The sequence below is a fragment of the Apodemus sylvaticus genome, chromosome 5, assembly GCF_947179515.1.
Source record: "Apodemus sylvaticus chromosome 5, mApoSyl1.1, whole genome shotgun sequence".
NCBI lineage: Eukaryota > Metazoa > Chordata > Mammalia > Rodentia > Muridae > Apodemus > Apodemus sylvaticus.
In genome coordinates this window covers 107,919,195-107,943,363 of record NC_067476.1, presented here as the reverse complement: position 1 = coordinate 107,943,363, position 24,169 = coordinate 107,919,195, and the positions used below count along the sequence as shown (strand labels likewise).

General features: G+C 41.3%; 2 protein-coding genes across 7 annotated transcripts in view; one reads left to right on the top strand and one right to left on the bottom strand.

Annotated features, from left to right (window-relative positions):
- Positions 1–3,262, top strand: part of Myef2 (myelin expression factor 2) — a 35,028-nt gene extending 31,766 nt beyond the window's left edge. For all 4 annotated transcript variants that reach the window (XM_052183462.1, XM_052183463.1, XM_052183465.1 and 1 more), the window contains one exon: positions 2,774–3,262. In XM_052183462.1, coding sequence (XP_052039422.1) covers positions 2,774–2,937 — 164 coding nt within the window. In that variant the 3' untranslated portion in view covers positions 2,938–3,262. The remainder of the gene's footprint in view (positions 1–2,773) is intronic.
- A 94-nt stretch (positions 3,263–3,356) lies between these two features.
- On the bottom strand, positions 3,357–24,126 carry Slc24a5 (solute carrier family 24 member 5). 3 transcript variants are annotated; one of them, XM_052183459.1, is made up of 9 exons: positions 23,956–24,126; positions 23,357–23,536; positions 10,963–11,046; positions 10,769–10,872; positions 10,338–10,438; positions 8,322–8,605; positions 5,933–6,139; positions 4,264–4,365; positions 3,357–3,819 (listed from the first exon to the last, which is right to left on the bottom strand). In XM_052183459.1, exons 1-9 carry the CDS (start codon positions 24,074–24,076, stop codon positions 3,497–3,499), a joined length of 1,506 nt encoding a protein of 501 aa, XP_052039419.1. In that variant the 5' UTR covers positions 24,077–24,126; the 3' UTR covers positions 3,357–3,496. The 3 variants fall into 3 exon arrangements, with proteins under 3 accessions (XP_052039419.1, XP_052039421.1, XP_052039420.1); XM_052183461.1 differs by lacking the exon at positions 4,264–4,365; XM_052183460.1 differs by lacking the exon at positions 10,963–11,046.
- Between the last annotated feature and the right edge of the window lie 43 nt (positions 24,127–24,169).

Here is a 24,169-nt window from a genome sequence, read left to right as displayed (position 1 = left end):
TTAGTTTAGCTTATTTTTAGTTGTGGTCAGTGCTAATATATCTTCAAGTATATACCATTTCCAAAAGTAATAACCTGGACTTGATAAATTGGAAAGGGCTCTTTTATTGTGTGTTTAGTAGTAGCTGCCACACTTGCTCTGCGTGACAGCAGTGTGTCTGATTTGTGGTCCTCCTGCTTATGGCAGAGCTTAATAGTCACTGAAATATCAGCCTTGCTTTCATTTCTTTGTAATCCTGCAGGACAGTAGGCCATCTGAAGTCACCCTCAGCATGTAAAAAGTTAGGCAGATTGATTTTAATTATTTGACACTTTCCCTTGTAAATTATTTATTTTAGAAAGAAAATACATTTATTTCATTCTCAAATGGTTGGGAAATGTAGAGTTTACCTTAGTGTAGTGGTTAGTGACTGTATTCTGAGTGCTCTGACTAGCTGAGGTGGGAGGACTGTTAGGGTTATACAGTAAATTACAGGTCACCCTGGGCAGATTAGTGACACTCTGCCTTAAAAAAAGATTAAAAAAAAATAAATAAACCAAAAGTTGAGGATGTGATGTGGCTCAGCATTAATGCCCTTGCCTGGTATGTGAAGGCCTGGGCTCCGCCCCCAAGTCTGGGAGAGACCCAGGCCAGCCTGCGACTTAGGATTCTTGGAGTGTCTGCTTTACTTGGTATCTTAGGGTCTAACCATGAAAGGCTGTTTGTAGGCTGGTCTCTACCGTGACTCTATCCAGATTGAGAAGTCTCTTGAGTCTTAGCCAAGAGGTCTTATCAAGTAGACCATGAGATACTAGTGCGGATAGGAGTCTGCGTACCTGGGTGATCATTCCCTTAACCGAAAGGGGCAAGTTAGTTGGAAAATGGAAAGCAATATTGTCTGAAAGGTTAAAAGATAGCTTATCCAAGAGAAGGTTAAGTGTTTTCAAGATACTTGCTTGAAACCCCGTTGTTGCTTAGAACCCTATGCTGTGAAATCTAGAAAAACCTAAATTGTTGGGTAATGAATAAGAGAAGAACCTCCAGCTCCAACGCTTGTTCAATTCTCCACAGTCCTTGAAATCTCTGTAAGTGCTGCCTTAATGGAGGTCCTCCTTTCTGAGTACCAGTTCCTTACGATGCACATGGAGTTTGGATATGGTACTGTCTGCCACTCTGCTGGTTCATTTTATGTCAACTTGGCAAGTTAGAGTCACCTTGAGAAGAGGGAGCCTCAGTTGAAAAATTCCTCCTTAAGATCTGGCACTAGGCAGTCCTCTTGGGAATTTTCTTAATTAATGATTGATGTGTCCATTGTGGGTGATGCCATTCCTGAGCTGGTGGTCCTGGTTCTATAAGAAAGCGAGTTGGGCAAACCATGAAGAAGGAGTAAGCTGCTCTCCTCCATGGCCTCTAGGCCCTGCTCCACAGGAGTCCTGCCCACTGTCATTGATGATGAACTGTGATTTGGAAAGTAAACTAAAACCCCTTTCTCTTTCCAGCTTGCTTTTTGTCATGCGTTTCATCAGCAATAGTGACCCTGACCGAGACAGCTGTTGATGTTTCTTTTAGCGTATATGTCTCAATACCATTCTGTGATCTCCCCCCACTAGAAAATAGACATTTTTTCAGATTTTTAGAAAATCTGTGTTTTTTTTTCTGTTACTAGTTGTGGAGTAAATATTATTTCAATCTATTTTAATCATTCTGTATTTTCTTCTGGGATTAGTCTGGTTTAAAACTCTTAGGGACATACTTAACAATTTTCTATTTTACTTTACAAGTTGTGGTTTTGAATCAGCATGACATTATCTTTGAGTGTTTAATGCATTGAAAAGGTGAAGGATTATCAGTTGGCTTTGAGAAGTAATGCAGTAGAAAGTAGATTTAAAAAGTAGCATAGGGTGTTATAAATAAGAGGTCATTCAGCTCAAGCTCTTAAAAGGAATATCCTTGTTTATTCATTAAGATTAATATTAATTTCCTTCATCTGGAAAGGGCTTCACTTCTTGACAGACCCTTACCTTTTACTTTTTTCTTCCCTTTTTGTTCCTTTGTAAAACTAAATGTGACTGTCTGGTTTGGTTGACAAACTCAAGTTGGCACAGTAATCTAGCGTCTGTAGTATTCAACGTCTAGCATACATCAAACAGCAGAGCATCTGTAAGTGGTTGAACCCAGGTGATGGCTCTGGACTGGGTGTGTCTCGGTTGGCCTGCGCCAGAGTCTTCTAGTCTGTCCTACTCATTAACATGGGATTACTACTTCCTCCTGTTTACTCTCAGCAGTGCTCTTGTTTAACTGATGCTGTGAGACCTCCTTTTAACAGCAGTGTTTATTGTCACAGTATTTCTAAAGTCATTTGGTGGGACCCTTTTATGAACTGATAGAAACTATATTTATGGATAGTTGCTCTCGTGAGGTGCAAAGGGAAGTGACGATAAAAAGAGAAGGGAGAAGAAAGACTCAGGAGATTAGACAATGAGCTACTGTATAATTTTGATTAAAGGTGTAATCTTGTCAGGGGTCATGGTGAGTTGTTGGCATTTTTGCCGGCTAGCCTTTTTGCTGTAACATCTGCTTCAAAAATTGGAGGTTTAAAACCAAACTCAATGTCCAGTTCTAGTTTTATGTAAGCTAATACGTATGTATACGTAGTCATTATTTAGGAATTGTATATGTTTAACCAAATTACCTGTGATCTCTCTCTCCATTGCTGTGAAGAGTTCACAAAACTTGTCTAGTGAAATGGAGTCCATTTAAATGGACTCGTAATTATGTAACTCTCCTTTCCCAGGTCATGTAATGTTTGCAGAAATAAAGATGGAGAATGGCAAATCAAAAGGCTGTGGGACAGTCAGGTTTGAATCCGCAGAGTCAGCTGAAAAGGCCTGCAGAATCATGAACGGCATCAAGATCAGCGGCAGGGAAATCGACGTGCGCTTGGACCGGAATGCGTAATCTCAAGCATGGTTGGACACTCCCTCATCTGTTTGTTGACTCTCCTAGTACAAGTCATTTTTTAGTAATGTTGTATGCTTACAGATGCTGTAAAAATGAACTTTTAAAACTCCCACCAGCTTTTAACAGTATAATGTTGAAAAATATACTGTGATTTTCGTTCTCTCAAGTTTGAGTTTCTAAAGACAGCACATCTGGTCATTCAGTTTCAGTGGATGGACATACCATTTTTAATGAAATACGCCATTTTCTTATCTTCAGTAGTAGAGTTTGTCTGTTCTAGTTTCCCCAACCTTACTGTAAGTTAACAGATACTTTTTTTTTTCTTTTAAAATCTCTGCTTTGTATGTAATTGTTAAAGGAAAGAAAGGGCTCAGACAAATTAGGATGTGATTTTGGTTTGGTTTAAATTACTTTTCTCTGCTTATAAAGAATAGTAATTAAGTGTTACACTCTAAAGTTGAAGATGTTTTTTTATTTGACCTAAATGAAGACATGAATTTTTCTTCTTTTTGCCCCTCTACCATTCCATCTTTTCCACATAACACTATTAAAAATATCAAACTCCACAACCCCTTATTCTGTTATTTCCAATAATTCCAAGTTCATATAGAACTGATAAAGTTGCAAGTCCTAAGTATAACACTAGGCAGACCACCCCCAACTTTCGGTCTAGTTTCCAGCCATTAAAATGAACTGCGAAGAACAGAAAAAAAATTGAAATGTTGAGAGAGATTGTTATATATGTGAGTCCCTTGCTATTTACTTCTATAGGAGCAGATGCATTTGTAAATGCAGTCTTAATAAACCAGGGAAGACCTAGGCATAGCATATCAAACACATTGGATCCCACGATGTTAGATATAGCCATGTCTCCTTTACCTGCAGAAGAATAGCATGTTGTTAAAATGTGCACATCAAGACTATATTTTATTAATAATCTTCATAAGAAAAACACTGGATACTTTTTGTTGTTTAGTTTTAGAAAACTGTTATTGTTAGAGCAAGAGTCCTACTGAATTTGTATTTCCTTGGGTTAGTATTTTAAAGTCTTAACATTTATTTAATAATTGTTTTTATTTATTAAACCATTTTTAATAAGGTATGCAGCTTACTTGTTGCTTTTTATTCTCATTTGACAGTGATTACCATCTAATGCACATTTCAGGTAAATGGTCTGGGGGGATTAGGTTGGTGGAATTAACCTGCTATTAAAAACTAAATGCTTTCCCTTGAGTCACTTCTTTTTTCTTTAAAGTATGTTGCCGAGGAAGTATTACTTCATTCACCTTGACTTGCTTTATGGTAAAAGACCTCCACTCTTACCTTTTCTTGCAACTAACACACTTGCGACTGTATCTGGTATGCTTGTCCCTGCTGCCAACAAAGTAAGGCCCATCACTGTGTCTGGGATTCCTAGCGTTTCCCCTGTAACAAGCAGAGACTACAGGTTACAGACCTCAAATCTTGGATGAACCATTTTCTGAAGGCAGCTTGAATACTTCTCTAGTCAGGAAAAATAAATCAGGTATGTTTAGGTATTTGAGCCAATGTATGCTTATGTGGTTTTTAGATGACAAAGTATTTGAAACAGGTTGATAGTTGGGGTAACCAGGTTAGCACATCTTCTTAAATGTCAGATATCTGAAGATATCGAGCAGCCAAAGTTCTAGCAGGAGAAGCCTCTCGTATTTGGCATCCAGAGGAAGCTGTGGGTGTCACTGTTGCCACTTTTGGGCTGTTGAATTTTCTCTTTTCTAGAAGTTACTTAGAGTAATTAAGAATTAAGCACCTTACAGCTATTGAATAATATGTTGAATTGTGAAATTCTACTTGGTTTACTTTTTTTTCCTGTTTTTTTTTTGTTTGTTTGTTTTTAAGGGAAGTACATAGATATCTGAGGTAGACAGGACCTTATCTTTCCTGCCTGAGTCTGATATATGGCATTTATTTCTTAATATTTGTGTCAAATTAATTGCAGAAATGGGTTCATTCTGAGGAATAAAACCAGAAGGCCTTAAAAAGGGTGGTGGGGACATGAATCTGCTTTCTTACTGTTGTACTGAAAACCATAGTTCAGAGTGAGGTCAGAGCTGTTTGTCATCATAGGGACCCATCTGACATCTTGTAATTGTCCTTCGCTTCCAGTTTGCCTAATGTCAAATATGTTCTGATTGGGAAAAATTGGATGCGGCAAATATGCAAGCTATGTGCACATTTTTACCTTCTTCATGAAAAAGGTAACAAACATGTTTGTTTGTTACAATAAAGTTAGTTATCTGGAAGAAGTCAGGCCAGCCAGTTTGGAAAAAGTGCCAGATAGTAATTATTTCAACTTTATGGTGTTTGAATTTCTGTTGTAATTCTTTAGTCCCAGCAGTGTAAAGACAGCAGTGTATACATGTTAGTAGATGTCTGGGCCCAGCTGTGGTCAGTGAAGCTTCCCCGATGCAATCAGGTTTGATATAATTTAGGCATGGAGGAAAGATTATTTATTTCTAATGGGCATATTACGACTAAGTGGTAAAAGGTACTCTGGAAGATGCTAGAAACCTAGAAACAAAACTTTGATTCTCATTTAGTCATCTGCATTGTATGTGTGTTACATATTTAAAGCAAAAGAAAACACCATCTAGTTGAACAGAAAGTCCCTACTGCATACCCCAAGCCCCAGTCAGGGGTTCTTCCTCTACTTTCTGCTGTAGATTAGAGTTCACTTTTATGAAGACGTCTCATGAACCCTCTGTAATTATAAACATATCCTACGAATTAGACCCCAGGCTGTGTCAAAGCATACATAGAAAACGCTTTTGACATGTAACTCACAGAAACACAAATGAGCTTGTTGGTTGTGATATTAAAGTTTTCATATTTTGTAAATAGTTTTTAGTCTTGCTGGAAAAAATGTATGTTCCCAAGACTACTTTAAATGAATATTTCCAATTTGTTCTTACATGAAATAATTTTCTTGTGCTATTATACTTAAATTCCATACCTGTTACTGTGACCATCCAGACTAGAATGTATGTGAATGCAGATATCCATAGTGCAGACATGAAAAAGGTTATCACAAAGTAATTTTTCCAAAATTTTCTCCTGCAGTCTGGTGTTGTCAGAGCAAGTAATGTAATAATAGGAAGTGCAAGAACCCAGAAAATCCTCCTTAGATCTGCTTCTGGCATGCTGAAAACGCTAGGTGGATCTGTGGGGGGAAATTGAACAGTTTGAGTTTTGTGAAATGTACAGTTATATTAGAAAGGCCCATTTAGAAGGCTGTTTTGAAATAAGTTACTGTATGCATTTTTTTTTTCTTTTTCTTTTTGAGACAGGGTTTCTCTGTGTAGCCCTGGCTGTCCTGGAACTCACTCTGTAGACCAGGCTGGCCTCGAACTCAGAAATCCCTGCCTCTGCCTCCCAGGTGCTGGGATTACAGGCGTGCACCACCACTGCCCAGAGACTGTATGCATTTTTTAAAGACTGTCTAGAACAGTAGTCTCCACCTGTGGAGACCTGTGGGTCTCGACCGCTTTGGTGTGGAACAACCATTTTGCAAATGTGACCTAAGGCCCATGAGAAATCACAGATACTTACATTACAGTTTATAATAGCAAAATTACAGTTATATGAAGTGTCAATGAAAATAATTTTATCGTTAGAAGTTACCACAATCTGAGGAAATATATCAAACGGTTTCAGTGTTAGGAAGAGAGAAGCACTCTCTCTTCCTAGAAGATTTGAATGTTCATTACTATAACTGCTGGTCAGAATAACTAAAACTAGGCAGACAGTCTAAGCTGTGATACTCAACATCCCATCAAATATGCTGACTATGCTGGTGACAGTTCACAGAGTAGGAAGTAGGACTTGCTGGCTTCACTGCACTGTGGGATCTTAGGGACTCAAAGCTTTTGGGATTAGCTTGCTCTCTCCCCAGCTATTTCACTCCCTGTCCCTTTCCCAAAGTTGATGATGCTGGTGCTTTGTTGTATACTGATGTGTGCTTAGCGAATGTTCCATCTAATTCTCACTGTGCCTAATCGTTACTAAATTCAGGCTTCACAGTTGCTAGAAGGCTTCTAGAGACGGTCAGGCCTAGCATCCTTCGGGTGGCCCCAGGGCGTGTGCTCTAGTATGGGGAGGAGAATGGATAAAAATCTGACTAGGCTGTACACTGATGAATATGTTAAGTATGTGAAGGTTGGATCAAATCACAAATATTATAACTCATAAAAGCTTACCAAGACTCAGACAATGCACCATTAATTTAGACAGATTTTTAACATGAACATTTTGACTAGTTCTTTGGAGTTTTTGTTTTCTTAGTGAACATCCAAGCTCTGACTTTGTCTCTGCTCCCTCTCTGGCTTGGCATGGTCCTGCTGCCACCATAGTTTGATGCTTCTTCTACTGTGTCTCATAATTCATCCCCACTGCCTTTTCTGGTTTGTTCATGTCGTGCGTCATCTTAGTTATGTCTTCTGTGAACATTGGGTGAGAGTAAAGAACCTAGAGTGCAGCTCTGACTTCTCTCCAGTGCTGCCTGCTCCTTAGCTCTCTGCACTTTCTTCTGTCAGCCTGCTCCTCTGCTGCTTTACTCGAGTTGTTGGGTCTGCAAACATGCAAGCAGGCCTTTGCTAGTGTTCCCAGGCCTCAGTCCAGAGTACGCTTATACCTCTGCATCATATATACAATAAAAGTGTCAGTTGTTGCTTCCTGACTACACTATCAGACAATTGAGTCTTTCCTACCCCACGGGGCCCAATTCTGATGTCCTTTCTCCATGTGCATCTCCCATCTGAGCGCCATCAAAGTGTATTCAGTCTGCCTGCTGTATGAACCATGGTATTAGCACTTTGTTTATGGTATTTACACTTTGAAATTGTATCTACTTTCAGTCTGGGTCTGGGAAATGGCTCAGTGGGTAAAGTGCTTTGTGCATAGGCACGGGAGTCTGAGATCAGATCCCCAACACCCATATAAAAAAGCATGGCAGCCCATGTGTATAATCCCAGTGCTCTGGAAGGCAGAGACAGACAGATCCCTAGAGCCCACTGACCAGCTAGCCTAATCAGTGAGCGTTCACTGAATGATTCTAGTCTCAAAAAATGATGTGAAGTCTCAAAGAATTGAGGAATAGCATTCAGGACTGACTTCTGGCCTCCATGTCTATGTGTACAACCCTTCCCCTACACTTTTTAGCTGATTTACAAAAAAAAAAAAAAAATATTTATTGGGAGCTCCTTAAAGTAGGCTAGGACTTACTTGCAGTTCATTATCTCTGACTCCACAGTGTATTGTGTAACCATGTACTAATTACTAACTCGAAATAAGAACTCCGGTTTTTTCAGTGTTAGTTGCAAGAGTGGACAAGGTGTAGTTGTTACCTTCAGAAACCTGACTAAGGCCATGTAAACTTAGAGAAAGTTGGGAGTAACCAGAATCTTCCTGAAATATTCCACTGTCTGCCCTAGATTGGCGACGAATGAAGAGCTGGCTCTCATCTTCCCATCCCAGCAGTGTCTGTTGTTCATTTCTCTCCTCCATAGCTTTGGCAAGGCAGGGACAACAGGGACTGCATGTTTTCATGACATATTGGCTGATCGTAGTATCAAAACACAGCAGCAGAACATATAGCCCATATATCAGCAGCAGCGCTGTTCCTTCATACCTAGACATGGAAGAAATTGGCATGTCGTTATCTAGAGTAATTTCTAAACATTATTTTTCTAACAAAAGTAACAGTAGAATTCACAGAACCATTCCTAAATACTTTTGTTCACCCAGTTTTGGTTATAGTATTGTTCCAAACTCATTGATAAAAACTTGCCTCTTTAAAAAGTTATATAAAATTCATTGTCTGACTTTATAGATTCCTTTCAAGTAATAGGCACAAAAATGCCTTGAAAGTAGTTGGAGAGTTTAAAATAATTAGTGGATATTTTTGAATTCATTTATTTAACATAGTACATTAATTAGAAAATAATATACTGTCATTTAGATTTTTCTGGTCCAGAAACTTTGTGTGAAATACTTCGACTACGTTAGATCTTGACTGGGATTTTGCAGTTTGCCCTACAGAGATTAGAAGAAAGTTGGAGGTGGTAGTGGCGCTATTGTTGGCATTTGAGTCTCATTGTAAAGCCCAGATTGGCCTTGAATACTGCACCCTTCATTGGCCTCAAGCGCTCATTCAGAATCCTCCCACCTCTTCTACTTGAGTTTTGGGGGTTTTAGATATGTCCTACTATGCTTGGCCCCTTTTTGATGGTTTGTTTGTAGTTTAATTTGGTTTATATTCATAAGAAAAAAATAGTCTCAAAAATGGAATTTTGGCATATAGCACCAAGAATTGTTTATGCTTTTGTTTCCCAGTTTACTGTATATTAGCTAATTTTTATCACATTAATGTTATTTTATTTCATAGCAGAGAATCACTTCTCTGCTGCAACTTAAAAAAAAAAAGAGAGAGAGAAAGAAAAAGATAGTTCCTGATTTCCTTGGTTCCTTTCACTTACAAGTTACAGTTGAATTTCAGGGTTTTTGTCATACTAGCAACCTGACTTTTATCGTGTTTTCTTCCTGTTTGGGTTCTGTGGATACATCCACATGTGGTGGCCATGTTTCTTATTTATTTTATGGTATCCAGCATAGGACACCTAGGACAATTGTTCTCACAACCCTTTGGGGCTTGAGTGGCCCTATGACAGGGGTTGCCTAAGACCATCTGCATATCAGATATTTACACAGTGATCATAACAGCAGCAAAGAGACAGTTATGAAGTAGCAACAAAAATAATTTATCATTTATAATAATAACTGTGTTAAGGGGTCGCAGCAGGAGGATGGTTGAGAAGCACTGGCAGAACCACCGCATGTGCCTGTTTGGCAAGTTTGTCTTTCCACCAAATTAGCTGTCTTCCCCTCCATCCCCCTTGGGCCTGTTACGGACAGAGATTAGGGAAAAGCAGCAAGCTTTTTTGATGGTGACACATAATCATTCTGGGTTGTTAAAGAAGGCTGCAGTTCCTTCTGTTCTGGGAGGATGGGAGAAACTGCAGGAGTGCAGGGGCTTCTGCTGTTCTCCAAGCTTTTATTACTGTGACCCTTTCTAACCAAGACCAGGTAGGCAACAGCCTAATAGAAGAGTGACCACAGTTGCAGCTTTAAGTGGCAACAGCAGCTGGGAAAATTGTGAACATGGAGACCTTGGAAAAGGAAGAGTGGCTGTCCCAAGTGACTAGGAGAGATGCTAAGAAGCAAAGGGACTGTAGAGAAAAGCAGCCAGCAGCCATTGTGAAGGAAGCTGCTGAAGGAAGGGAAGGTTCTGAGAAACTACTCAGCTATCGGACTTCAAAACCTCAGTAATTATGTTTTATGTAAGAGTGACAGTTAAAGCTTACCAGTAAATTCGGTTGTCAAATATTATGCCAAAAACTGCTCCTACACTAACTGCATACACAGTGCAATCTCGGAACAGGGGCCAGCAGGAGAGTGTTGAAACCTGTAAAATGGTGGTTTGATTTACTGCATGCATTACAGTGTAAGTCATTCAAGAACAGTGTATACTATAATACTGAAATTACATATATTTGTGGTAAAATGTTAAGTTTACATATTATGTAGAGAAAAACAATTTAAAGAAAAATTGTTTATAAACCTGTACTGACTTTTATAAATTTGATTAAGAGATACTTGTAGATTAAGTCAATTGAGTAAATGTTTTTCTAGTGGTTATTAAATTTGACTGAATGCATTTCCAGTGTCATATTGTTCATCCCTGGCAGGTTTAGAATTTGTCAAGAAAATACATCTTATTGAATAGTTTTCTTACCATGTTGGATAGGAGTCCACAGGCAGCACAGATGCCAAGGAGATTATAAATTGCAGATCCTAGTATGGTGCTGATGCCTATATCTCCCTTTGTGATAAATACACCTGGGAGCAAGATAGTAGTAGCTAAGTTAAAGCTGACTTGAAACTAAAACCCACACCAAATAAGCAGCAAGTCAAAGGAACAATATTTACCCAAGAAGGCGGTAACTAGTTCAGGGGCGGAGCTACCTGCTGCCATGAAAGTTGCACCTGCGACATCCTGTGACAGTCCAAGGGCTAAAGATAAAGGAAGTGATCACTACAGCTGGCAGTGGCAAGGGGTATACAGTAGAGCTATGTAAAAGACTCAACAATTACACTGCATTACACCCATACTGACTGAAGCTTCGAATTAAACATTTGGGTTAGAAACAGGAGTCCTGTATGCATCTTGATTTCCTATGAATGTATTACTTAACATTTCTACAGAAAGGAGGGCTGGTGAGGTGGCTCAGCTGGTGAATACTTAATGTACAACAGGCAACATGAGTTCAATTCCCAGAACCCATAAAAAGACATGGAAAGAGATACCTGACTCCACAGACTTGTCATTTGGCTCCCGCAGGCACACCATGACATGAGTATGCTACTGTACACACGTACACACATGTCATAGTTAGGGTTTCTATAGCTGCAACGAAACACCATGACTAATGGGGAGAAAAGGGCTTATTTAGCTTTCACTTCCACATTGCTGTCCATCATTGAAGGAAGTCAGGACAGGAATGGAAGCTGGAGGCCGGAACTGAGGCAGAGGCCATGGAGGGCGCTGCTGCTGATCGGCTGCTTTCTTCTAGAACCCAGGCCTGCCAGCCCAAGGATGGCACCGCCCACCATTACTTCAGCCTTCCCTCATTGATCACTAATTGAGAATGCCTCGCAGCTGGTCCTCACCGAGGTGCTTCCTCAACAGGCTCCTTTTGCTTTGATGACGATTGCTTGTGACTTGTTGGCATAAAACCAGCTAGTACACAAGATAGTCAACATTTTTTTTTTTTATTTTTAGACCCCCCCCCGCCCCCCAGACTTCGATAGTCAACATTTAAAGGCCACTGAGATGGGTCAGTGGGTAAGGGAACTTGCTACTAAGGCTGATGGCTTGAGTTCTGTTCCCAGAGCCCACGTAGCAGGAGATAACAACCCTTCAATCTCAACACATGCATTGTGTCATGCCTCAACTCCCAAAGAAGTAGATAAATATACAATACAAAGGAGAGGAGACCAAGTTGGGGCTGCCGACCCGTTCAGAGAAGTAGCTTCCAGCTGTACATGAGCTGCAGAAACAACTTTGACAAATTATAGTAATTCAGGATTCCTAACCCGACTCTGAAGAAGAAAGGGTTTAGTGGTACTTAAGATCTACAATGAAGCTGGGTTGCGTTCTTTTACAGATTTACAACACCAACATTATCTAATGGAAAAGAAGAGGAAACCAGTAAACAAAAAGCCCAGTAAAGCTAGCATTATACACAAAAAAGTAAGTCCTGTTCTGTTATTTGAGCTTGTGGGTATCATCCAGACTTAGCTCATACAAGTCCTTTCCCTTAAATGACATTAGGGAGAGTCTTATGTGGTTCCTCAGGGTTAGAGTGGAGAGCTGTACTACAAGAAGGAAAAGAGAAAGCCACGTTGAGGAGTCAACTCAGTCTTTTCAGAGATTTCCAAGTGTGCCAGTAAAGAGGTGTGTGTGTGTGTGTACGTGCTTATATATGTACACATGGAGGCCAGTGTCAGTGTCAGCTGTCTGCTCAGTTGGCAGTTAACTGAGGTTCCTTGGGATCCTCCTGCACCACCTCTGCAGGGTTGGGATTACAGTCATGCATCAGTGTACTGGTGTTTCATCTGGTCTGGGGATTGGAATTCATCCTAAAGCTTGGGCCCCAGCATACCATCACCCCGGCCACTAGAATTCAGGTTTCTAAGATTTGATGGAAGTCTTTTTTTTTTTTTAAATGCTAACTGCTTTTACTGTACTAAGGTTTTTGGTCCTCAAACTGGTGTGTTTGATTTTGTCTGTCATGGTTGGAAGTGTTTACTGGGGTTTGCTTGTACAGACTGGCTGTTTTTTCTTTTAGTGTGCATTGGTGTGAGGGTGCCAGATCCCCTGTGAGCTGCCATGTGGGCACTAGGAATTGAACCCAGGTCCTCTGGAAGAGCAGCCAGTGCTTTTAGCAGCAGCCATCTCTCCAGCACCTGACTAGTCTTGCTTACTCTGAAGTACACGTTTCTTCTCTGCTGAAACTTTGACTTTTGCCCTTATAAATTCCTTGTTGGGGGTGTAGCAGATTGAATTTTACAAAACTTACTACAATATTTGTATTCCACATCCTTCCCAATAACGCTTCTGTCTCTCTTTAAAAGGGGACTGAGCATATGGCTCTAGGTAGAGCACCTGGCTAGCATGCGTGAACACAGATGAGCCTTTGTGACTGACTGCTTTGACAAATTGAGGTCCATGACAGTGTGGTAATATTTCCCAGGTCAGGACATTAAAGCAAATGTCTCCCCCTCCTGGGATATTTGCTTTAGTGCCCTAGACACCACACATGTCCTGCTATCTTAAACCTCCATCTGGGACAGACTTCATGAGCCCCTTTGAAAGACATACCTCCAGCATCCATCCTTTCGCATCCTCTTGAGTCTTCCAAGCTTAGGTTCCCAGCATGGGGGAGAGCAGGCCGTAAATGATTCCGGATCCATCCCTTCACTATAACTGCAGTGGGACCCTAATCAGCTACCTGTGCTCTGTGAAGCCCCCGGACTGAGGGACAGTAAAAACAATGCTGCTTTATTGCAAGCTACGAGTTTTGGAGGAATTTGTTAAATGGCTGTAATCTGATTTTCACTACTGAATACCAACACAATGCCAAATGCTTCTGTGTCAGGATATGGCAGTAAAAGACAAAAGCTGCGTCTCTCACCTTACAGTGTAGTGGATGGACATACAAAATATGGGGGTTTTAGAAGCAGCAGGAAGTGAAAGTAGAGAAGATCTGAAATGTCATAGGATAAGAAATAACTGGAGGGGAGGCTTCAAAATCAGGGTGCTACTATGTAGTTAAGAGTATAGTAGGCGGGTTAAGTGGCTACAGACAATGAAGAGCCCCAAGAGAGAACAAGAGTTGGCAAGACCGAGGTACATCATGTATGGCCTTGTGGACCCTAAAGACTAGGGAGTATTCTTCTGACGCACCTTTTCAGTTGGTGGAAAGGCCCAGCTACTCTCTCTATGCTTTGGGGGCCATTTTCGTGTAAGGCAGCTCTACTATGAGGTCATCTGCCACGTGATGATAATTGTGAACAGGGCTCAGAAGAGTGGGAGTGAGAGGTTCAACCCAGGCTCTCATCTATTCCTGCATGCCTTGACTGTATCACTTAAATATTTGACTTCAGAAATCAGTGAAGGGAGAACAACATAATGGCTTGTGGGCTTTAGTTTAATGGTGTTGCTTTTAGAACATACATAAATCATGCATACTCATCCCTGTCCCCACAGGTTCCATTGCTTCAGAATCAACCACCTGCACATCAAAATATTCAAAGAGAAATTACCTTCATTCTGAATATGACTAGACTCTTCTTTTTCCTTGAGCAGTTAATACAGTGTAAGCTATTCGTGCACGGTGGGCACTGTATTCTAGATCACTCCGAAATGGTTTGAACTACCCAGTAGAGTGGTGAACACTGCACACACAATAGATGATTTTATGTGCCTGACCCGAGTGTCCTCTGATTTTGGCATTCTCAGTACCTCAGGAGGACCGAGCAATGCGTATTTGGCTTAATGTATAGACTGTAGCCAATATGTACATAGATGGATGCATACACACATATGTACATATATTACTAACTTGCCATGGATTTTAAAATTGGAAAAAAAAAGGCAAAGAGGACTGCTGTCTAATTTAACTTCATTTTAGGAACAAAGGCATTATCTTACACTGTGGCATTCTGACATGGTGGCCCCAGTGAAGTCTGTGAAACAAAATTTTACAGACTGAGGCGAGAAATGTCTCCTGGGAATTCGTGGAACACCCTGTACAGTAGCAGACAATCTCACTTGGCAATTTACTGTACTTCAGAAACTCTCCAACTTCCTAGCAGCGGGGACCAAGATTAACCAAGCTACTTAAGATGGGCCCTAGTTCTCAGGTAGCAGTTTGCCCTGGACTTCCTCCCTTTCTCTCTTCATGGGGATTCCTACAGCCTGGCCTTTGAAGTTGACTCACTGATCACCAAACTCCCTTTTAAGAATTGCAATGCTGTGCCTCATAGTCATTTACATAATTACAACCTTCCAACCACACGCAGATTTATAAGGCTATGCGTAAGTGAATCAGGATGGCTCTGGCACTCTGGTACTGAAAGCATTAAGTCAGGAAGTTTTTCTTTACAAGGTAGAAGGCTAAATGTTAGATAAGGATTTCTCACAAGAACTTGTTAAGACCCAGGGTGTATAAGAAACTTCAAACTCTTTGAAGGTTTACTGTAAACTAATAGTGACTGTATTCTAATTAGGAAGTTTGATGACATCTGTAAATTGATCCTCTGTATCTGTTACATGAGAAACATTGTACCTGGTTGATTTTGCATTTCCTTGTACCAAATTGTGCCTGCCTCACTGGCTACATCTTTTGAAATGGTAATACCAACTCTTCCTGTATAAAAATCCTTGCTTTAGAGCTAAATACATTCAGATTCAAACCTCCTCTGTGTGTGTGTGTGTGGTTTTTTTCTGTCATCTCAGCCGGACCTGAGCCTTCTTGGACCAAAGAATCCTGGTTATCTCCCATGGCAGAGTGTAGACTGTGACAGCATTCATTCAGCTTACTTTCATATTTCTAATGTTAACTCCTTTTTTTTAAAGATGTTTTAGAATTTACATTTTACAAAGAATTAGTTTTGCTACTACATATGAGGCAGTGGCTTTTAATACTTGGCAAGCCCAGGCAGACTAATCAGGACCTGGGAGGAAAGAAACAAAGTGGAGACTCCTGGGTTGTAAAGACTGTAAATGGAGGGATTAGGCAGACCTTGAGGGCAATAGTGGATGGTGCAGTGCTGGGGTTTGAACCCAGGGTTCTGAGCTTGCCGAGGCAAGCACCCTACTCACCCAGTCAGATCCTGGGCCCCTTCCTGCGTTTTTAAGTAGGAGAAAATTACTTACGGGGAGACAAGAATCTTTGACCTTTTCTAATACATTTCCAGGAACTTAAAAGTTAGTGTTAGAAATTCTTAGGCTGCGCCTTCCTAAGCCAGTGTGGAAAGACAACGGAAAGCAGTCATCTTTCCTTTCTGACAGTGATGGTGCACACTCAGCGTGCCCTGAGACTGACCGGTAAACCGACTGAAGTGCGGCCTGAAGACTGCTTCGTTGGACAAATTGTTTCCAGAGAGAAAAGATGGTGGATTGTGCTGGTTTAAGGTGGGGAAAGCAGTGGCCCTTTGGAATTCTTTTGGTCTCAGGAGGCATTCGTGCTGTTCCCTGGGCTTTAATTTTAGTTTTGAAAGGAAAGATTCTGTTAGATGGCTGAATAAAACTTCAAGGGTATTTTTTTTTCAAGTTCTTTTGTATGGCTGTAAGAATATTTCGTAAAATGGTTTACATCTCTGAACTTTACAGTAGATTGGCCTTGTCTTTCTTGACCTTTGGGTAACATTTTCCTGTGCTGTAGTTTATTATTAAAGATAAATTGTTCTGTTTTTCCATTATTGCAATTACTCCTTTTTTCCCCCTATTAATCTGAAAGAACAACCACATTCACTTCAAGATACAGGAGAGACGTCCAAGGTGTGATCTCTTCATAGGTTCAGGTGCCAACATAGTGTTTATATAACATACAGCATTGTGGCCATGAGATGATTTAAAATTCACCAGACTTTCTCCTAAATGTGTTCTTTTCTGTAATCTCCCATCAGAAAGTTAGTGGCTTTTTGGAAATACCTCTATACCAAGTAGTAGAACTAAGCTGAAACAGAGACCCAAATCCTGTCACTGGCAAATAATGTGAGACTTTAAAGAGGATGCTTAGAAAAGCCACCTCAGATCGTAAACTGGACGAACTCTGAGACATCTCTATAATGCTTTCAGAGGCCTGATCCTGCTGAAAAAGGATCTCCCCCAACCCACTAGGTGTGCCACTACAGTGGATTCACGTGTCCTCTGAACCCCAGGCTTCTGACCTGTTGCCCGAGGGCGGAGGTAGGATATCGTTCTGATGCCAAAGAAGTGATGCTTTCTGCCACTCACAGAGAAGGGATCAGTTCACAGGGCGATGATTTTCCTGTCACTCTCTGTCCCTGCACCTACATCTCGATAGTACCTAGAGTGCTTAGCTCCTACTATCGATGCAGATGCTCTCCAAGGGATTATACTTCAGGCCAGAGAAAAGAGCACTAGTGGGGGCTTCTGTCAGGCTTTCAGGAGGCTCTGCTCGCCCAGCAGAGAAGAGGCACTACTCTGTGTCTTTGTTCTTTGAGAATGCTTTTGCCTCTGTAAATTTCATGAGGCTTAAGGGTTCAGATAATCCCTTCAAACTGTAAGCTATCCAAATGTCAGACTCAGAATCACTAAGGCTCCTAACTTCACAAGTTAGAGTCAGCTCTACCTGGAATTAAAACTTACGTTTTTTTTTCAATCGTCTGTCACTGAAACACAGTGTAGAACATAGGCAAACATTAGTCCAGGGCAGAGGTTGTGAAAGTCATTTTTAAAAGAAAAAAAAGTAAATATTTAAGATACTTTTCTAAAACATGAAAAAATTCACTTAAAGTGTGTTATAGCTCAAATATCTTAACATGATGGAGAGATTAGATATTGGAATTGAATGGCTTATTGGGTTAGCATTTAAATGAAGGCTTCAGTAAGTTAGCTTACTGGAATTTGGCTGAAGCAAGTGACTATGTATTGTTGTTGTTGTTGCTGTTGTTTGACTTAGGCAAGTGGCTGTGTTATTGAGACAGGGTTTCTCTGTGTAGCTCTGGATGTCCTGAAACTCACTCTGTAGACCAGGCTGGCTTCGAACTCAGAGATCTGCCTCCTCCTGCCTCCCAGAGTGCTGCGATTAACAGTGCAAATGACTATTCTTAAAGAGTGTCTCTGTACTTTCTATGTCGCTATTTTAGAAATAGCTGAAATACCTGTGACATAGTAAGAGGATACTGCTTTTGTACTGTCTTCTGTTTCTACAGAGATGTGCATTTCATCTCTGTGGACAGGAGAGTGAATCTTACTTGGGGTGTGTGTTCATGTGTGTACTATAAACGTACATTTATATTAAGAGATCACTTTTTGAACAAAGATTACTAAATTGTAGTAGTACAATAGGGATGTTGATGCAAGAAAGAACCCAAAGGAACTCTAAAAAATAGTGTAAAGTTGCCCCATAGGTTATTAAGTAAAGGTTTTACATCTTGCCTTATGAGACTGTCTGATTTGGTTTTACCTATTCAAGCTGTCATAATGCACCATAGATTTGGTATTTGCTCCAAGCACATTTTTTATTGACTTATTTCCCTTCTGGACTTTGATTTTTCCTCGGTAAAGAAGTCTTAGTAGCCTTCTCAGTATATTCTGTCATAATGAATTTTCAGTGGCTGCTCCCCGTGTGCAATTTACTGGTATTTTTCTCACAATTTCTATGTACACACACAATTTCTGGTGTACATAGGACAGAGTTCTTTAACTAAACTGTAAGTATCTTTTTCACAGCTAACATACCTGAGGCATTTAGATGTCAAGCACTTGCCCAAGAGCTACCAGCTGGCCGCATTGGGAGTTGGACCTAGATGTGTCTGTCTTTAAGCTGAACACTTGCAACCATTCTAGCAATTGTGTCACCACAGCTTGTGGTCATTGGGTTCCCCACCCCCTCCAGCCTTCCCATATGTCATAGGCCTTTCATTGAGCACGTAAACATACAGGAGGAAAACACGTAAGAAGGAAAAGCCCCAAGCAAGTAAGACGTAGCAACGGGAATAAAACTAGCTGCATAATCAAACACGATAGTCGTTGGCATAGCTTCCTTTAGCTGGTCTTACTGAAGTGATCAGATACACAGGCACCATTCTTCTTGGCCCTTTACCTCTTCTCTGCCTCCTGCACCCACACCTCCTCTTCAGCATCCTCCTAGGCAGGATCTGATGAGGGCAACTGGCAGGGATGAGGAGAGTCACATCCTTCAGTTCCCTTGGCTCTCAGGTGACTGACCTTTCCCCTCCCTTTCCAGAGTCCACGTTCTACTTCTTGCCACAGAAACCAGGACTGTTCTCCAGTTACAATGGTGTGGACAACTATTCTCCCTGCATAATATGAATTAATATCACTTTAGACCTTTGTCTTTAGGGAATCTCCTATAACTCCTCTTGTACCCTAACCTTAATGGAGAACAAATGGGATTGGAATCTGAGTCAGAATGAGAAGGAGGGTGGGACTGACAGATCAGAGAGGTTGCTTTCCTGTCATGATTTCACACAGCTCAAATACTGGCAGACTGTCTCTAGCTGTCCAGGGGAGATAAATGCATGATTTTTCAGGATTGAAGGACACAGGGAGGCTGTGTGGCTTCTAGGACCCTAAGTAGAGCAGAGAAGAAGTGGGAATCCTTGCTGGAAGCCTCTGGTGGCTACAGCTATAGGAGAACTTGCCAGTACACCATAGTTAGAATGAGCAAGAACACTTGCTGACCTAGCTGGGGGTCCTGCCATGTTATCAGTAAGGGGTTCTCCTTTCTGCTGCTTCTGACTCTACCTTGCATGGAAACTAGTCTCGGGGCCCCTACCCTTTTCACCTTGCTGAAGACTGCTGCTAACCCCATAGGTTGCTGTTGAGTGGAGGAGAAAGCGCTATGGTGATGGGGCTATCCTGGGATAGTTCTTCCATCACCATCTTAGAGCTAGAACATATATGCCAACTGGAATTATACGTGATCATTGAATTCCATAGTACTGTACAGTAACTCCAAGTGCATGTTAGGCAAAATGCTAGGCCAAGAGGCTAGGCATCTCGGAAAATGTTTACAAAATTAATTTATAACCCTTGGTGGGTTTCTAAGAGTTGAAACCTATTTCAGTAAACAACTCTTGGTTTTCTAATATACTTCATGGTTACAGTGAATGTCTCAGACATGTTTTTATCAAAATTTTCAGTGCCCTTGGGTGGAAAATTGCTCACAAAATTGTTCAAATAGAACTGGACTTCTGAAACAACCATATGATGGTAAATAATCTCTAAAGTGGATGTGTAAAATTAGAGTACACAGCTTGGACTGTGGGATGCCAGAGAGAGTGAGGGTCTGCTTTGCACCAGCACTGTGCTCTCAGCTTCACTTTCCTCAAAGGAAAACCAATGGATTAGTCCCTGTTTTGTAAGGTTTTTATGTAGGTGAACACACACACACACACACACACACACACACACACACACACACACACACGTGTATGATGTGCTTGGGTTTCCAAGATTGCATCATGATGGGTATCTGTGAGTAAGGGACCACCCTAGTAGGATGCAGAACATTCGGGGGATGTCCTATGGACTCTATTATTACAGCTGATGAAATGGTGGAACTAATCAACTCTGTTTATCAAGGAGCATGGAGGAAAGGCATGGAGACTCCAGAAGTCAGAGCCCAAGGATGGAGACAAGCTGTGCTGATTGAGTCTTTGCTGGTGCTGTGGTTTGGGTATGCATATGGCAGACCTTGAAAGAGGGACGATGAGAGTTTGACATGTGGGTTATCTCTAGCTCATGTTGTTGACTGTCATCTTGATACTCAGAGAGCTGAGTCAGATCTTACAGCGGAGGAGGACTGGCATCACGTGGGCATCCATCCGCCACAGTCCTAATAGCTACCCTGTAAGGTTGACAACAGGGATTTTCTTGAGAAATGCATGTTTTGTTGATGATGCTTCAAAGAAATTTTACAAGTGGTATAGCAGAAGTCATGACAGAAGGAGGAAACCTCTTAATGAGAATATACGGAGGCCATGCCCTAATGTCCAATGCAGTGAGTCATATCTTCTGCAGGATGGAAGTTTATTTTGTTTTTAATCTTTTACTTCTTACAGGCAACCTCTGTAAACAGAACTCTTGCTGGGTTTATTCTACCAGCTCAGCTGAGTCACTGAAGCTTACAGTTTTTAGTGAGGTATGAGTAATATTTTACATTTTCAGTTTTTCACGTTCTAAGTAAATGCAGTCCTGACATGAGAATGAAAAGATTATTAAACTTGGGATTATGGAAACACACACATACACACACATACACACACACACACATATATACTTATGATTTGAGGACTGATCAAGTTTGAAAAATGATATATTCTATGAATATGAGTTTGGGGATAAGCATAGAAGCAAAGCTGGTGAGAAGGAAGAGCAGCTTTTGGGGGCGCTACTGAGATCTTTCTAGACAGAAGGTCAGGGATGGAAAGCTGAAGCAGACTTTCACCTGCAACACTGTGAATGGTCTCAATATAAACGGAGATGACAAACCATGGAAACTTCTATCAATGGTAATATCTGTACATACTTTTATTTATTTATTTATTTATTTATAGATTTGGTTTTTTCGAGACAGGGTTTCTCTGTATAGCCCTGGCTGTCCTGGAACTCACTCTGTAGACCAGGCTGGCCTCAAACTCAGAAATCCACCTGCCTCTGCCTCCCAAGTGCTGGGATTACAGGCGTGTGCCACCATCATCTGGCCTGTACATACTTTTAAAGTCTTGAGAAAGTTAGTAAGAAAAATGAGTCAATTTACCACCCCCTCAACCAAATGCAGGCAAGAATCACAAAAGTAAATAAGTAAGGTTATGATTTTCAGTAAATGCATAGAATAGCCACTTTACACATGGGAGGAATAGGAATTTTATAGCATGAGGTTTTAGTTGAACATAACAAAGATATTAAAGGTGATATTTATTTCCAGGAATGGACACTGCCAATGCCAAGGTGTATTCACATACCCTTGGTAGAATATCTGATGGTATCTATCGTAAGTCTTACATGTGCATATCCCTGTCCTTTAGTCAAAAAGTAATCAGAGAAGTGTGCAGAGAATTTATATTGTATGGACACAATACTATTTACAGCAGTTCTGTGAGATTAATAGCTTAAAATGATAATTTTTATTGGACACTATAATAAGTCCAGTATTAGGTTCTCAAATTACTCATAGAATCATGAGCTCCTATGTTATGATTAGAAATCATGGTTTTTTAAGAGGCGTTTTTAATATGGGAAAATTAAAGACCCTTAGGTGAGTGGCTGAATGGGCGGGTAGATGATGGTACTACTCGAAAGGCTGACAGTAAAGACTCTGGCAAAGCAGTATGTCTAGGGGTCTTTGGGGATCCCCAAGACATGTAAACTTAGGTGGGTTTACTTTTGTTATTGCATTTCATTAAGCAAAAATAATGTACCAACATCAGCTAACACTGGAATAGCAATATATTATCAGCATAATATATAATAGTGGAATAAAGTACATTTGCTTCTATTTAAGTATTATAATTATGATAAACATTATTGAGCACATAGTCGTCTTATTCCTCTGCTGTTCCAGGTGCTGTAGTTCATAAGCGTGCCGTGGCCAGACATGAAAGGAGGGAGATAGCCTGCCCGCATTCCGGCAAGGGCGGAGGGTAGGAGGATGGGAAAAAAGAGTTTACACTCAATACATGTCTGTGTGTATGTGTGCATGTGTGCATGTGTGTGCATGTTTGTGTGTGCATGCATGGGGGGGCATGTGTGTGAATGTGTGTGTGTTTATGTGTACATATGTGTGCATGTGTGTGGGGGGGATGGAATTAAGTGTGCTGCTGTTCTGTTCTCTGTAGTCTCGCAGGACACAGCCCTTACCTTTGATTTTGCTGTGAAATGAAGATACTCAGCAGTTTAATCGGCTTTGAGAGAGGCTGCAGACTTTGGCAGCTCTGTGTAGACGGAGAGCTACCATTTTTCCTTGTTAGGAACCAGTGCATCCATAAAGGCCTACAGTGAAATCTACAGTGCATCAGCCTTTGAGTATCTGAGCTTATTTTCAGAAACTACTAGCACTTAGCACCTAAGGTTATTATTATCTGATAGCTGAGGTCCCTTTACATGGAGTTTAGAATTTAGTTATTTATTTATTGGTTCATGAATTTCAGTTCTCTTAACTGCAGGATGCCAGTCAAGGAGCAGAGAGAAAGGAGGTGGTTGGCCACATCTGCTTATCACCTGCTTTCAGAGCCCAAGTGGAAAGGGTTTGAGATAGAAAACAGTGAGGACCAGGCATCCAGTGTGTCAGGGGCACATCACGAACACTGGTGCAAAATCTCAGGGCTGTTCCCTCACAGCCACTGAGGCGACCGAACAAAAGGAAGCTTCTGGACGCAAGCAGTGTATAATAATAACCAGAAGACATACCTCTGCCTGGATTCCCAGGACGAACCCCACAGGACCCCAGCACAGACACGGGTGCTCTGCCACTAGCTGAGATGGACAGATCTGTGTGACAGCTCTTCTGCAAGGTCACAGAAGGCCTTCCCAGTAACTTACAGTCACTGATGATTTCCAGGGAGGGCAAGAAGTACTTGTCACAGACGATGGAGACTGCCATGAACATGTAGAGGATAATGAGGAAGTAGATTACGATGCCTCCATCTGTGCTTTCCTGCTTAGTGAAGAACCCTTCGGGAAACTCCGACTCTGGAGAGACAGCACATTGCGTGCTGTTTCCTGCCGAGGAAAAGGAACAGATCACAAGATGTTGGAGTTACACATCTCAAGGCCACAAAGCCAAAACTCTGGGGTATTTAGGACGAATATGGAGACGTTGGTGGAAATATGATACAAAACCTTAGATGGTCTTTGAACGAGGTTATTCCATGAAATAAGCCAATAGAAGAGAATTGGAGGGAGGAATTATTACAGCGCCTCTATGTGTCTGCTTCTAAATGGGAAGAAGCCTCTGATAATTTCTCCAACAATAAGAGGTGCAGCCCTGTCCACCTCTTGGTCTCTGAACTACTTCAGAACATCCTTGAGAACTGCACTGGCTTCGAAGCAGAGCAGACACAGCCAGAGTCCGGGATGGGGAGGGGCACGGACAACCTCTCCATCTAGATGCGGGGACCTGTGGGCCCACTGCCACCTACCTGTGTCCCTTGGGAGGCGCGGGGGCAGGGAAACACCACGGGCAGGCAGGTAAGCAGACACCCAGACGATCCCCAGCAGCAGGACCCTCCTTGTCCAAGTTGGGCCCCATTTTGTCCGCATTTCCAGCGTGCTCTTTGCAGTGTGTGGTTCAGGAAGGGAGCAAGGGAGACTTATGCTGAATCATGTGAGGAGTCTCCTTCCTTCCCAGTGCCT